Source organism: Patagioenas fasciata, chromosome 2 (assembly GCF_037038585.1).
Source record: "Patagioenas fasciata isolate bPatFas1 chromosome 2, bPatFas1.hap1, whole genome shotgun sequence".
NCBI classification, from domain to species: domain Eukaryota; kingdom Metazoa; phylum Chordata; class Aves; order Columbiformes; family Columbidae; genus Patagioenas; species Patagioenas fasciata.
Genome location: NC_092521.1, coordinates 26,279,682 through 26,295,397, shown reverse-complemented (window position 1 = coordinate 26,295,397; position 15,716 = coordinate 26,279,682). Strand labels below are relative to the sequence as shown.

Here is a 15,716-nt window from a genome sequence, read left to right as displayed (position 1 = left end):
CCAGGGAAGGAGAGGGAAGAATGCTAGTGAACACTAGTGACAGTGGAAAAATATCCAAAAAAACATGTAATAGGTGCACATGACAGCAAAGAGTACTTTAAAGCTACCCCTTAGTATTTTTGCTGAAAGCCGACTGCTGGCTTCTGCCAGGGACAAGGTAGGAGAACCCTCAATCTGACCTGCTACGGCTGTTCCCATGTCACACTGGTGGGCACAACCTGGCTCCTGGAGGCTTTTCCCAGGACCATTTTGAGGGGTTTTGCTTGGCCATGTTCCTTGCCATGGAAGAACAAAGGCTGATGCTATAAAACTCAACGGGTTCAAAGTGCAGGCTGTGGAGCAAGTAAGAGATATCTCTTCCTGTCAATTAAAATTACTTTATGTGGACCATAAATATTTCCAAACGTATGTCTACAGCATGAATCACTACTCAGGGGCCTGAAGGGGAAGTAGGGTTTTCTGTTTGGTCTGTATCCGGCTGGCATCTCCTTTGAAGGGGGCTATAATGCCTGCAGAATGGCTTTGTGGGGATTGACACCCCTACAGGCAGCAAGTTTTCAAATGGGAAGGAAAATGGAGGGACTCACTACTGCACATCAATCTCATCCCTCAGAGTCTCCATATTCTAAGGCACTTTTCAATAGACTTGAATTTAACTTAATTTTTTATTTTTTCTGTTAATTTCAATTGTAAAGTAGAAACCACTACTGTAACCTTTACAAATATTAATAAATCTGTAGAATATAATAGGTGAGGTCCATAAGATAACATAACTAATACATTCCAGTTCCAGAAAATCCTCTGAAGAGGGATTCACACAGATGGACTAATGAGGATAAACAATTAATATGCATGGTTTGAACTACGTGCCATTATATGTCTTAGAATACATTTCATATATCAGCACAGGCATGGATCATAATATAGAACACAGAATACAGATGTCTTCATTGTTTGATGATTTGTTGCAATATTTTTAAATCTTTTCTAGCATTAAATCCACTTATTGGGAAAACTGATATCTAAGGAGGAAGTACAAAAAGCAAAATAGATAAACTATTGTCTTTTAGGCTTTTTTAAGGTTTTTTTTTCCCCAGTGATTGACATGTCTTCCTAACTTTTGGCTGTGAGGTCACACATAAATGTCAGGGCTGTGCTCCCACACCCAGAGTTACAGCCACTCTGCTGGTACACGTTGCCAGCCTGACCTGCAGACCAGGACACGCATGGGCTGGAGCTCCAAGGCTCGCAGGCAACCTTTGCTGTTTGTTCCCAGATAAAGGAAGGAAAAGCTGTAACTCACCCAGTGAATGACAAGGAGAAACTGAAGTCCACACAGCTTAAACATTCTGGAATATGCTTTGCTTCAGCTCCTGAAAAGAAGAGGCAATAGTCACATAGAGCTGGCCCAATCTACTTGTGAATAAAAGCTACAGCTAAGCTTTCTTGAAGCTGTAGAGAGAGAGCAGCCCAGGAGTGTGCTCTGAAGGACCAGGAGCAGCTCTGCCCATGGGAGGTGAGACTGCTGGCGTCCCTGGGCTGGCCAGAAAGGTCATGCCATCCCGTCTGTCTCCAGTGGTGCAGGAGGTGCCACGTGCTTTGAGAGCCTCAAACAGCTGTCAGAGATTGAAATCGACACAAAACTTCAAGCCATGCAACCTCATTGTTGCAATGATTCTATATCACGCAAGCCCCACTTTCATTTCTGCTTTACAGAAGGCAAAAACACGTTCACAGGAAACACTATAACCGCCAGAAGGTGATGGTCTTGTAGAGATCATCCTGAGGCCTTGTGTTTACAAAAAGCAGCTGTTCAGTGCAGCTTGCAGAGGAACCAGAAGTGTCTGCACCCCTTAAAACAACATGGCTACTGGAAACAAAATTTCCAAGTCCAAGGAGCACTGCCTGCCTCGAATTCCAAAAAAATGCTGAGCATACACTGCCATGAGTTGCGTTGCATCCTCGTGGAAACTAGATGGATTCCTCAAAAATGCAATCCCACTTTCTCACTGCTTCTAGATTTTAACAAAAAGGACAAGGTCTGCTCTGGAGGCAGGCGAAGCTGGCCTACAGTGCTGCCATTTCAGTGGTGCTTCATGTTATGTGGCTTACACCTACAAGTATCCTTCAGCCACCACAGCTGTGCCTCATGGAGGCTCCCAAGGAGAAGACAACAGTGTGGAGGCACTGCTGCCTCCAGATCCCTTCCTGCTTGGGCTTTCCATCACACCTTTTCTTTCCCTTTCCTTTTCTTTCTTCAGTGGCTAACCAAAAAGTGAACCTGTAAATATAGAAACCACTGCCCACACTGCTGTTCTTTGCAGCACTCATTTTAGGATGTGCCACAGGACTTTATCTTGCAAACCCCGCTCTGAACAGGGTCTTACTGTGTGTGCAGTTATACTGGGCTCTTTCCTTGGGCTGGAGCTAGCTGCGTGGGTAAATTAAATGCAGGAAAATTAAATGCAGGAAAATTAAATGACACTCCTTTAAAACCAGAAGTGATCAGGAAAATCATTAGATTTGTCAGGAAATTAGGTCTGAAGGTGAACCCCCCGTAGCTGCCTGGCAGTAATGCCCACTGAGCAGGTCCCTCACTGCCCTTCCTGCGGCCAGAGGAGCTGGGGCCTGGCACAGGCAGGACAGAGGGGTAGGCAAGACACTCTGAACCTCCTGGGAAGACACTTTGAATGAAGACCATTGCTGATATTTCAATTAGATAGTCGACAGATATGCATTCAGTTCCTTCATCTGTCAAACAGTGTCCCCACTTCCCTCCTCCAGGTCTCTTCTGAACGCATTGGCCAGTTTCAGCCATACTTAGTAGCAGCGTGGGAACTTCAGAAAACTGATTCTGTATTATTCTGGGGAGGCCGGTGGGACAGAGGACCCCAAGGTATGCCCTCCCCAAGGGTATGGCTGCCATGCATGCCCAGCAGCTGCTCCCTGAGGGAGGCACGGCCGTACATGCCCCTTGGCCAGACAGCAGTGGAGGGACACCAGGCGGCTACATGTCCTGGGGGGGAAGGCTGGCAAGAGACAAGGAAAAAGGGTACAGGGTGGTCTGGGGATACCACAGTATGGATTCAGGAAAAAGAGAGGGGGAAAGACCTACTATGGTGAGGAGAAAGTTTAAGAAAGTGACACATCCAGCCCTACCAGAGGGGACAAAAAATGCCAGAAAATGCACCCCTTTGTGTGGCTGTGTGACTGCGCTGTGTCTCGACCAGGTTTCTCTGTCCAGATCCAACTACAAAACGCAGCAGTAGAAATACAGTAATTTTGTAAGTTATGTGTTTTAATGATAACAGCCTTTGCCGTTCCCTTCTCTTTGAATATAAATATCATTTCCTAATATCATGACATTTGTGGAGCCAGTTTCAAGGCCATGCTGAATGGCTTGATGAGCCCTTGACCATCCATTTTTCGCTGGAAGCTGCTACCAAGTCTCATGAAGCATCACACTGCCAAGGCTCAAAACCTCAAAATACATACTCCTCTGTCACTCAGAATGGTTTCAGTACATATAAACTCATACAAAAGTCTTCAAAAATGGACAGTTTCAGGATCAGAGTAGGATCAGCTCCACTGAAAGCAGCCTGAGATCTGACTGAGGACTGGAGCCATGTTTTCCCCTTCGTTTCTTAGTTTCATCTCAGTGCTATATCCCTAATAATCCCTTATGTTTCCCCTGCCTCAGCAGAAATCTCTAGGATAACCATTGTACAAATATCCCAGTGACTTTCAATAATAAACATTCAGAGAACAAAGAATATCCTCAGAGGTTAAAGATCAGTAACAATCACAAGTATTTGGTTCCATGGGGAAAAAAAAAAAATTTATTTTCTTTAAAAGATTGATTTCAGATGTTCAAATTCAGTAAAGAGAATACAGAAGAAATTGATCCAAATCAAATACAAACCAGACTAAGCCTTAGCACAGCAGTCATCCATTTTACAAGGACAGCTGAGCTCCTAACACTGCCAGGAAAGTCTTCAGCAAAACTCTTGCTTCAGCTTTTCAAATCTTCCCATGAAATGACAGTTAGATCATCCCTTACCTGTAACATGAAAAGCTTATTTTTCTCTAAGAATGCTTCTTTCATTCAGCTGTGGGAATCACCTTTGCGCAGGTTGCTCGTGTCCGTCTGTGCTTCTCCACACAGTTTATAGTTCCTCAGACTCGCCCTCGGCTCAGCAGCTCAAACATTAACAGCATGGAGAATTATTGATTCTTAATGACTAGGTGTGGTATGAAACGGCAGCCATGGAAGGAAGCAATGTAGCTCCAAGATCATTTACAGCCTTTGATATTTTTATGTCCTTTTGGATTTTCTTTCTGAATTCTTTTTTTTTTTTTCAGTGGGACTGTAAGAAAAGAACACCCAGCACACACGTGGGAGTGCCAGGGGAAAAGTTGTCCTTTCTGTAGGAGAGGAGGTGGAAAGGAGAAGGCATGGGCCTCAGGTGGAGATCACCTTTGCTACTTGCCTAGTCGCAGCGATAATCCTCATTCAAAAGACAAGAATTTGGACATACAGCTGGCTTGTTTTCACAGCAGATTTGTTAATGGGAAGGACCCAGCCTAGTTGTGAGAATAATTTGTCAGACATCGACTCAGAAAGTTCAAATTCTGTCTGAGCTCTGCAACAAATTTACTTTAGGTAATTTTGGGCATATCACTCTATTTGCCCATTTGCAGGTACTCATCTCATAATGGATGTAATAATTCCTTTCCCTTCTGTGCCATCTTTCATGCCTCTGGGTTTTCAGCCCTGCAAGGGAACCAGTCCCTGCTAGTCTGTGCATTATAGTACCTGTAGTAAGAAGTGAAATCAACTGAACTGTAAATTACCATGGTAAAATAAATAATGAACAAAAATATTTGGGAAAAAAAAAAACAAAAACAAAAACCAGAAGTGTTTTTTTTAAATCATGATCTTTAAAATGTTTTGCTTTCTGCTAACTCCCTTTCAATTATCATGCTCATTTCAGAAACTTTGAACAGGCTTATTTTGTTCTCTCATGAAATGTTACTTCTGCTTTCAATTTTCTCAGTATGTTAGAATGCTCTTGAACATGGTTTAATTATTTGTGCAGCACATTAAATATTTTGCATCTGAAGAAAGAAGTGGTTAGAATCAATTACAGATGGAAGGCGTACAATTCTGGGAAAGGTGAGCTTTCTGTTTGGGCTTCAGATCACACTTTTGCCTCAAAATCAACATTTGTTTCTCCGGAAGAAAACCTCTAGACTGTACTTTCAGTACGCTTTCAAACACAACTGTTCTCCATTTGCTCATATGCTCAGAATGATTCAGACTTTCTCAAAGCTGCCTGCTACCAGTGAGTTATCTTTAGAGCACAGCTCAAAAACAACAGTTTCCATTAAAGCATTAGAACTCATTGTTAATGATTTCAAAGTAAATATAATTAGGGGGGAGGGAACTGAACTTTCTTGGAAATAATGTTGACTTTAAGTGGCTTACATGCAGATGAATTGTGTACTAGTTGGATATGAATGAGCAGTACTTTCAGCATGAAGCATAAATTTCAAAACAGCAAAAATTCACACTGCAGAAACAAATTCACATAAACAAATTCCTTATGTCATTTTTTGCCTTCCACTACAAGACAATACAAAATAATTCAAGTTGTGATGTCAGAAGTAAGAGCCACATAAACAAGTTAGGCTTTCATCTTTCGAATACTAGTGTTTCTGCTTGGAAGTCTAATGATTAGTAAGTGTAGTGGGGATCTTGAACTACAAATTTAAGGTACCTAATATGCTTAATTGAATACCTGTATTTTTAAGGGCACTGGAGGAGGTAAGCCTGCTCACCCCAGTGTTTTTCTCTGGCTGGAATAATTTTCCAGCTGCAGAGCAACTGCTTACAGATTGTAACCACACAGGAAAAAAAAAAAATTATCCCATGTCAAATACATTACGAAGTCCAGAAGCACTTAAGGCTTTACAACAGTCATAACATGGTGCCACAGATAAAATCACAAGGAGAAACTCAGCAGCGAGACTGGTTCCCTGAGCCAGCTGTTTCTCTGAGTAAATCTGAGGAAAAGAAGGCAAATGTCCAGGTGTTTATCATGTGAATCATTGGTTGACGCGTCAGTTTTTCCAGAAACAACTCTTCTCATTTCATTAGTCACATCCTTTTCACTCTTCTCATTTATCAGCTTTGTCATTCCTCCCTCAGTCCTTTTTCATTTTTTCTTTTTGTCTTTTTACTTTTACTCCTTGTTTCAATTCACCTGGTGTCTTTTCATGTACCTTTTCCGTTTCCAAAAATAACAGGACCTGCCTGACCTCAGCTTCTTTCCCTTTGTGCTTGTTTAGAAAATATTTCTTTTATAGATTTCTTAGGGCGTGAGAATTCCACAACATCATCTGTATATGTCAAAATGAGCTAGCACCAGTGGAGGGAAAAGAAGCATAGAAAAATAATGCTTAAAAGAAACTCAAGTTGCTAGTAATCGAGTTCCTTTACTTCTCCTGAAGCAAAATCAGCTACACCTGCAACCTTCCTGGTTGTAAAAAATACAAATAATGGCCACTCCTTGTCTCTGTAAGTAACCCATTGCACTACTTCCAGACATCTGCTTCGTCATACTGTTGTCCTCTGGACACTGCTCAGTCATCCTCTGCTTTTGCTGATGAACTCATCAGCTTCTACCAGGTGAGACTTCCCGGTGCTGCTGAGAACAGGCTCCTATAGACAATATTTCCTGAGCAATGCAAATCTTACTAATTCACTTGTGAAGTATTTTCATTTTATATTCATTGCTTTGGTAGTTGCACTGCCACTATTCTGATTTTGTCTGTATTTGCCTGTGTTATATAGTCACCTTTAGTGGTGTGACCTACTTATGACTGTCTTTGTGCTTCCTTTGTAAGTCTGCGAACACTGAAAAGCTCTAATGTAACAAAGTAGTTTATTCTTACTACCCTTCCTAATACTATGTCTGCATTGGGACATATTATGCCCTTCACTCCTTTTATACAGAGATCTGGTCATTCCTGCTAATGCTTTTCTTTTGTTTGTTTCCTATGAAGTTCTTCTTATAGATCACCTGCTTTTCTGAACGCATTGTAGATTTTTCCGTTTAGCCGCTTTCTCTTTGCAAGGCTCAGGAAAGTGGTGGAGTCACCATCCTCGGAGGTGTTTAAAAGGTGTGTAGGTGAGGTTCTTAGCAATATGGTTTAGTGCCAGAGTTAAGCTAGGTTATGGTTGGACTCAATGATCCTGAGGGTCTCTTCCAATTGAAATGATTCTATGACTATGGATTCACATCATGGTATAATTACCAGACACATCACCCCTATGTACTGTACTTTAACCTTCAAAATAAGTATATTCATCCTCATCAACACTTCATTTTTTTTTTTCCTAATAGTTCTTTCTGAAGCACCTTACCCTTCTATACAAACAGTCCAGTCTCAAATTATTCAGTCAAATCTCCGTGGTTCTCATAATCTTAAGAACATATTAAGTGCTACAGGGGCACATATTACTTGCACTTAAAATATTCTTCAGACCTTCCTTTTACATCTCTCTATTTTGATAGCCTTGCCCTTTTTACTGTTTGTACCCCTGTTCACATTGAGATAATTTATGTTTATGCAACATTGCAAGATGTGGTGTTGGAGAGAAGGAACTTGGACAAAAAACACAAAACAAGGAGACAGGAACAAAGCATGGCACTGACTGTCCAACAAGTTTCCTGAAAATATTCAGCAGAGGTATCCAGCAGTTCATGGTACTAATGCTTGAACGCCAGGGTGAATAAAGTTACACTGCTGGTGCAACCTTGTTCTCCTACCCAGGAGATGTGGCTTTCTGACTGGCCCATGAATGCCTGAACTTGATATTCAGTTTTGACCTGCTAATTTTATTTCTCAGTTAGATCAGTCTAGGGGAGTGGATAACAGACCTCAGGTGAGGTACCTTATAAGGTCCTCCACATTGCTTCAGAAGCAGAGGCACCCTTCTTGCTTTCTTCCTTAGAGCTGTCATTGTGAATTGCCTGGTTGCTGGAAGACATGGGCTCTGTCCTTCCTCAAGGAAGCCGGCAGACTGTTTCCACACCATTGAGGGGCTTGCTCGTCCCCCACTGTTGCCTTTCTATGTCTCCAGCATCTTCATGTGTCTATCCTTGGAGGACTCTGTGTCCATTATATTGACGAAATTCTCCCAGCTACAGATGTGTCTCAGCACAGCCATCTCCTCCAGGAGCCCCTCACCCAGGCAGTACCTTGCTCTCAGCTCACATTGACCAATTGTGCCTCACAGTTCAATAAATCCCCACCAGGACCTGTGGGGGGCTATCCCAAGCTGCTTTCATTTGCAGGTACATGTGGCCACCTCGAAGCAGGAGAAAGCTGAATCAGCAGCACACCTCACTCTGATGAGACAGTACAACCTCACCTGTGTTCCCAGAGGTTCTCCTTGAAGACCTCAGTCAGCCCCAGCCCTGCAGAAGTTGCCTCACACACGTAGTGATCCCAGCCTCTCTCTTCCATCTCTCCCAGGAACAGACCACTGCACACAGACAGACCGTATGGGCTTGTCTTCTTCATCATGACAGAAATGCCTGTTGAGAACTTCCCCCATTTGCTGCCATCAGGTCTTGGCTCCTGTTTGATGCTGAGCTAGTGCTGTTTAGCTCATGGGCCATTAAACTTGCACAGGTCAAGATGATAGATTTCAGCCTCCCTTTTTCTTCTTGCAAGCAATGACATAATGGAACCAAATGGCTCTTCTGGAATAAACAATGCATATTCTAGAGATTACTCGTGTTTACACTACTTATTGCAAGACCTCCAAAGGAGATTAAAACTTGAGTTCCATACTGAAGCGCAGAGAAATTCACTTTCTTTCACCGTGCGGGTGTCCTTTAGCTAATTCTCATGAGATCTTAGGGTGCCATGTACATTAGAAGTTATGAACTGCATTTTTTAAAATCACATTTTTTTCCTTATAAGTGCCGAAGAAGCAATTTTTTAACCTTTTTCTTCCATGACTCAATACATATAAAGACATGCCCACAATTTGCCCAGCTCAAAATACGTAACAGTGTGTCAAAACAAAATAGGAAACCCAAGTCTTTTCTCAACTATAGCTTGTTTAGAAAGCATGATAGTATTATGACATGAAACAACAATTAAGCTGGCAAGATGACACTTTTTTTTATTATTCACACATATGTAAATGCAGATGGCCACAGGACCCATGAAGTGGGTCTCAGAGCCCTCAGTCATGTGAATGTACGTGACAATCTATAGGACATTGAAACAGGCACAATAAAACAAGCTAGTCTCTAGGGCTTTGTTTATCGCTGTGATCACAGATTCTGCCGCCTGGACTGTAACATATAACAGTCACTGGATAAAAATCAGAAATAAGCCTGGGAGCAAAGGCCAGATGCCAAAACTTCCCCCTATAAACGGAAGCAGAGCTCAAGTGCTCTTCGTTTCCTTTCCTTGCTCCGCAAAAATCGTGGCCAGGCAATTCCCACTGACCCTGGGGGAAGACCTGGGGCTTCAGGTCCCTGGTGTAGGGACAAACATTTTGCTGCAGGCATCCAAGCCCCAGGGCTAGGGCAGATGCTCATGTCCAGCCTGTGCTGAGCCTTCCCTGGTCCCCAGCACTGCATAGCTCACTGCTTCACCTGCTCACCTCCTGGGTTTGCCATCCCCAGGTGTTTCGTTGTCCCTGTTAGCTGGGATGAGACTAAGGTCTTGGTGCTTTGGGGGTGGATTTTACTCTGCGGCTCAAGTGCTTAAGAAAAAAGCCCAGCAGTGTTTACGCTTTTTCTTGTATCATGTTCTCAGCCTCTTCAGAAAAAACTTCTATTCCAATATGCATATGGTACAACATGCATATGGTGCAATATGCACATAGTGCATGTGCATAAATGCAATATGTATATGGTGACTGACTTACAAATTAAAGTGAAACCAAAATTCACTGCACCATGTGCACAGATCTGCAGTGCCTGGCCAGGCCTGTGCCCCACAGCTCTACTGGGACCCTGGAAAACTGGCCTTTGAATGAAAACTTCTTTCAAAAACCAGGAAAAGCAACTGAAAGTTGATGTCGTTTCTCTCTCTCCCTCCATCCACCTGACTTTGAATACAAAATCAGTTTTTGTCGCTCAGGTCTTCCTGACTCTCACTTTGTCCTGGCTGTGTAAAACCAGCAACAAGGCATCAGTTCAACACCCTCATCTCAAGTTTGGTGAGTCCTCTAAATGGTGACATTTCTTGTTGCAATGCTAATATAAACCTAAGAAATTTAAATCTTGACCAGTGAAGACAAAGCTGCTTCAGCTTCATGGTTTATAACCAGCTTGTTCTGCTGGGACGGGTTAAAAGAAATCACTCGATTTTGCTGTGCTGGGATCAGGCAATCCTGGCTCATTTTCTGCTGGTTTTAGCCCTTTTCTTCCTCATGTAGCCAGAATTCAGGCTGACACTGCTTTACATCACAGGGTGGAAATTTTACAGCCTGATAAGATACCAAGTGGCTCCCTTGAGCCCGGTACCTCATAAATATTTGTCCCAGCAACTGAAACAGTGAGAAGAGCAGCAAATTTCAGCTCATCAGGAATTCTTACTGATAGCTGAATTCCCAGAGTATACTTCCCTAAATAATACTGCATTTCCAACACTGAATTGTCTTCAAGCTTTTGACAGGGGTACAAATTGGTATTTGCACTGATTTTGGCTGTCAATGAAGGTGGGCTATGTTTAAATATCACATTCAGGTTTTGCTTTAGTGCATATTTTATTCAGAGGATCTGCCAGATGGCCATAAATGTAACACTTGCTGAAAAAATTGTCACGAATCACTTCTATTACCTCTCATCTTAGCAGGACCATGAAGTCTCATTGCAGCCATACCTTCCACTGAAAGTATTATGAACTCTAGGAGAGGTTCTACAAGTGGACTTGAGCCTTCTAGGAATCTGGCTATTTCATTTCAGAGAAAGTTAAATGTCTCGCATTATAAACCTGAATCAATGCTAAGACTGACCTTTATCTATTGAAAGGAATTTTACATTCATCAGACACAAATAATCTCACTTATTTCAATTACCTAGTTTGTTTGTCAAGACCTAGTCACACAGATGAGCCATTAGAGGACAAGGCCTATGGTCTGTGAGAGAGGACTGTGCATATTTTGTGTTGCACTCACCTACAACGAACATTATTTAAAGAACCAATTCTTGTGGTTAAAATAGAAAATGCCAGAAATACCTCATAATTTTAACTTCTGCCAGCAGTGGATGACCAGCTTTCATTGGCACACCACACACAAGCTAGGACCCCAAGGGACTGTTTCTGTGACTAAATAGCTGTGGTATTGGGCTATCAGACCGCGTACTTCATGTTCACTTCTTCTGCACTACCAAAGATTGCAGTGCAACCTTTTTAGCTCTTTCTCTGCTGCTTTTGTGACTTATATGGAAATGCCTCACTGAACATACACCTCTGTTTACTTGACTTTAATGGAAACTAAACGACTTAATGCCCTTTTCCATCTCCCACCTTAAAGTCTCAAGCTTGCATCTGTTTCATTACCTTTCAAATTAAAAGGGCAGTCAGTAGGACAAATTCATCAATTCAGAGCTACCTCTGCCTTTTTTGCATCTCAAGGTCAGTGCAGCCAGAGGACAAACCAATGCTTTTATCACAGCAGTGCCCATGAGCAGAGGTGCAGTCGTGCTGGCCTGAGCTGCTGGTACCCACATCCATCCTAGACCTCAGGGATACAGGACCAGAAAAGCTGAAAGTAAATGCTGTGCATTCAGGAGTTAATGTCATGGTTGAAGACAACAGGAAGACAGGACATACTTCTTCCCAAGGAGCCCAAACACAAGGTTAAAGGTTTCACTAAGACACAGAAGCACAAAGCTGTTTCCTTTCACCCCAAGACTGCAGTGATCTGGGCTTAGGTCAGAGCAGCAGCTCCCGTCTACCTTCAGGTTTGCATTTCCTTTCTGTAGCTATTAATACTTCCCAGATCACACCCCTGGCACAGGTAAGGCAGGGCAGGGCTGAGCAAACAAGCACCCAGCAAGCTCACTGTCGTTGGTGGATTCTCCTCCCAGTCCAAAGGGAGACCAGCACGCTGCAGTAGCACATCTGTAAAACAAAAACTAGCTTGGTGAAGAACGGTTTTCCTGGACTTCTTGGTTTTAATGGGTCTTCTGCATGTGCTGAGTGGACTCAGCAGTTTGTGGGATATTGAATAAATTGTATCAATGGCTGGTTAATAATACATTTACATTTAGATAATGCACTTTAGGAGTCAGAAGTATTTTGCAGACTTGGGTTAATCCAATTCTGCAAGAACTCTGCGAGAAAAATTATCTGCTTTCCACAAAAATAGTGCTGCCACCAATTCCAGGAGTTCAAAAACTCTAACTCGGACTCTGAAACACCATAATATGCTTTAAAACATATTAATAAGAACAAAAACATGAATGAATGTGTTTTTATTCACCTTTTACTGTATGACTTATAATGTTTCTTTTCAGTTATGAAGATCAGACATTTTTTGAACAAAAGGAAACTTTTCACATATTCATAGAACTGTAGAAGTTATCAAACAAAAAATAAGATTGTTTCAACACAGTGTGCTGAGAGAACAAAAATACAATGTTGTCTGAACTTTTCAAATGAACTAGTATGCTGTTTGGGACTACGGATCTTTAATCTAAAGGATAAAGAGGTTGTTATCAGTATAAGTCTTTGAGTTATGTTTGCGAAACAGTAGTACTGGTAGTAAATTTTTGTGAATGATTTTTTCCACGAAGTTAAACAGCACAATGAGCAGCTAAAGTAGAAAGAGAAGCAATACATGTCCAAGACCTTTGGTGTTCATGCAATCTACTGTCACAAGATCACGGAGAGGAGAGATGGGGTGAGGACAGGGTGTTGCTCTTTGTGGTAGATGGCTGGGGTTTTCTAATAAAACTGGAGGAGTTTTTTTGTTCTTTGTTACCCAAAACATGTTTAGCTACATTCCTGTTTATTTTTGAAACATTTTAAATTTTAGTGCAGTCTTTAGATTTCTGCCTTTGATAGACTTTTGCTGAATTTATCTTAGTTGCAATCCATTTGCACAATTTGGTTACTTGTGCAAAAGTGTCTAACTTTTTTTTGTTTTTAATTTCTCATGTTTAGAAACTGAGAAAAGCTGGTCAGGAGAGGAGTCCATCACTTTCACTCTTATGACAGTGGGCCACGGGCAGCTGTTCACCAACCTGCGCTCCCAGGTGGGAGCTGGTGTGTCCCCTCCTCACCCCAGCTACCTGCACTGGGAGAAGGGGGTTCCCAATAAGCTTCTGTTGCTTTATGTGCAAACTCTGACACCTGATGTCCAACCCAAGCTGACTTACAGCACCATGCAGCACCTTGCACCACACTGACTGAGACATACGGAGATGTTCCTTCTACTCTGCTGCAAAGTCAGCAATTTCCAGGCAGCAAAGGAAGAATAATTTCCTCCTTTGGGGGAAAGACCACTTTTGTTAGACATTCACACTTCTATTAATTCTCTCCTAAAGGATATCTTTATTTTAAAGTAGTTTCTTTTTTTCTCCTAAGAATTGAATTATGGTTCCTTAAAAAACATAAATGAGCTTATCTCATTAGTTCCCATTAAGAGCCCTTTTGCTTCCAGTGACATCTTAACTCAAAAAGAAATAAGGGAACACAAGAATATTATAATTGCATTTGATATTCTAGTTATTTTTAAAAGCACAGATGAGAGAAGCAGCAGCTTTTGACAATGGTTTAGCATTTCAGATAAAAATAAAAGCTGGACTTTTGTGTATATAGTTTGACTGCAACAGTATTTTTACAGTTAACTTCTACAAAGTACTGATGACTCTTAGAGTTGGCAACTTCATGTCACTGCAAGTTTTTACTAAATTAAACTCGGTGAGCATGAGAGAAATTTATTCTCCTTTATTTTTTTTTTGTTCTTTATTTTGGGCTGCTTATGGAATCCAGTTTTAAATATGCCACATTTGTAGACTTTCTGCTGCACTTTAAGAATTAATGTTGGTTTTGATGGTTTTAGGTTTGTTTTTCTTTGCTTTTAATATCTAGCTACTACAGAAGTTATACATGTGTATTTATATGTGGATATTTTCTAGGTTACTTGCAGAAAGGAAAGCAGTTTGTTGTGTAAGCACAGGTATTTGACATAGTAGAAATGCTGCAAAGGACATATGGAAGGGAATGTTAGCTAAATGTTGAATAAGTTCTATTTAAATAGCATGCCTATTTTCTATTATAAATAATAAGGATTTTATTCATATAACTTATGCATGTGTTCTTAATTTGTTTGTAAATGTTAGTTCTTTTTCTCTTATATGGTTATTATGAGCACTTTACTCTGTATCTTTAGCACAATTCCGTGTATCTGTAGTACTGTTCTAAATTTTTGTTACTAATTTCTACCCAATCTAAAAAAAAGTCAAAGATTTTATCAGAGGTCTCACAGAAATATATTTTCATGCCATTGGGAACTTCTGTAGCTGACTCCTGCTTCTGTATTTAGACAACAGTGACTATTGTGTGAGGATCTTCAGAAGATGCAGATTTTGACTGCAATCAAGACGTTTTGAGGGTGGTTTCTACTGACCGTTGAAAAGTGGAGTTCAGCTGATTGCTGAGGAAGTTCTCCTGGACAGTGCCACAAGGCACATGGTTGGCTTTTTGTTGATAGACTGAAGCTATTTGTGAGGAGGAATAAAGTTTCTGAACGCATGATGGATACACTATTTTATGAGAAAGATAACTGAGTTCTGAGGACAAGACCTGTGGTGATCCTGTGAGTCCCCAAGAGGGCTTGCAAGAGGAATGTGTGGGAGCAACTGAACTGGTGACAACCTGGGCACAGCTGTCACCCCTAGAGCCAGCACGGCTGGGCTGAGCGGGCAGCTGGCACAGAGCAAACCTGCTGTCCCCTTCATCTGCTCGTGCTGTCTCACCATTTTGAGTCAGATGCTGGCCCAGTGCGTTGCTACCAATTCAAGTAATAATTTATCTCACTCCTGCCATTGCCTTACTATCCTCGTAGGCAGAAAAGAAACTTTCTGCCTGGCGGTGTTATGGTTCCAGGCCACATCTAACTCACATTTACATGCACTTTGAAGGGGAAGACTCACAAGAGGAAGGCAAGAAAGACAAAAGCGAAAGGAAGAAAAGAAAATGCAACATTCTCAAGGATCTTAATTATATTGTCTTGGGAGGATTCAAAGCCAACAGATCACTTGCTTGCTCCTTTATTTTTCTATCCAGACAGAGCAGTACTTCTCATGTGCCGCTCAAGGTTCTTGCTCGCTTGCCAATTGGACAAGGAGTCCATAGGCATTACATATATATGCCCTGTTCATCTGGCAGCCATGGACTGGCAAGCATCAGCTCCAGCTGAGCCATCAGAGCCAAAGGGCTGTCATCAGATGAGACAGACGGTGGCCAGGCAGCACCTCTGGCTACAGGTTTTTTGCTCATCACTTTTGATGCAAAGTCCTGGAGCAAAATAGCAAAGATCACAAGAGAGAAAGAAGCTGCATGAAGTGAGCAGCATTAGGGCTACATATGCAGCCCAGGACAGTGGGACCTCAGTGGAGAGAGCAGGGGGACAGCGGTACATGATCTTCCAGGAGGTTTTCAGAGGTGTT

The 15,716-nt window shown here is 41.8% G+C and overlaps 1 protein-coding gene across 1 annotated transcript in view; it reads right to left on the bottom strand.

Moving 5' to 3' along the window:
- CDH17 (cadherin 17) overlaps nucleotides 1–4,187 on the bottom strand; it is a 29,908-nt gene extending 25,721 nt beyond the window's left edge. Inside the window, exons 1-2 of the mRNA XM_065831808.2 lie at nucleotides 4,061–4,187; nucleotides 1,304–1,373 (exon numbers count right to left, since the gene is read on the bottom strand). Of these exons, the coding sequence (XP_065687880.1) occupies nucleotides 1,304–1,348 (45 nt within the window). The 5' untranslated portion in view covers nucleotides 1,349–1,373; nucleotides 4,061–4,187. The remainder of the gene's footprint in view (nucleotides 1–1,303; nucleotides 1,374–4,060) is intronic.
- Between the last annotated feature and the right edge of the window lie 11,529 nt (nucleotides 4,188–15,716).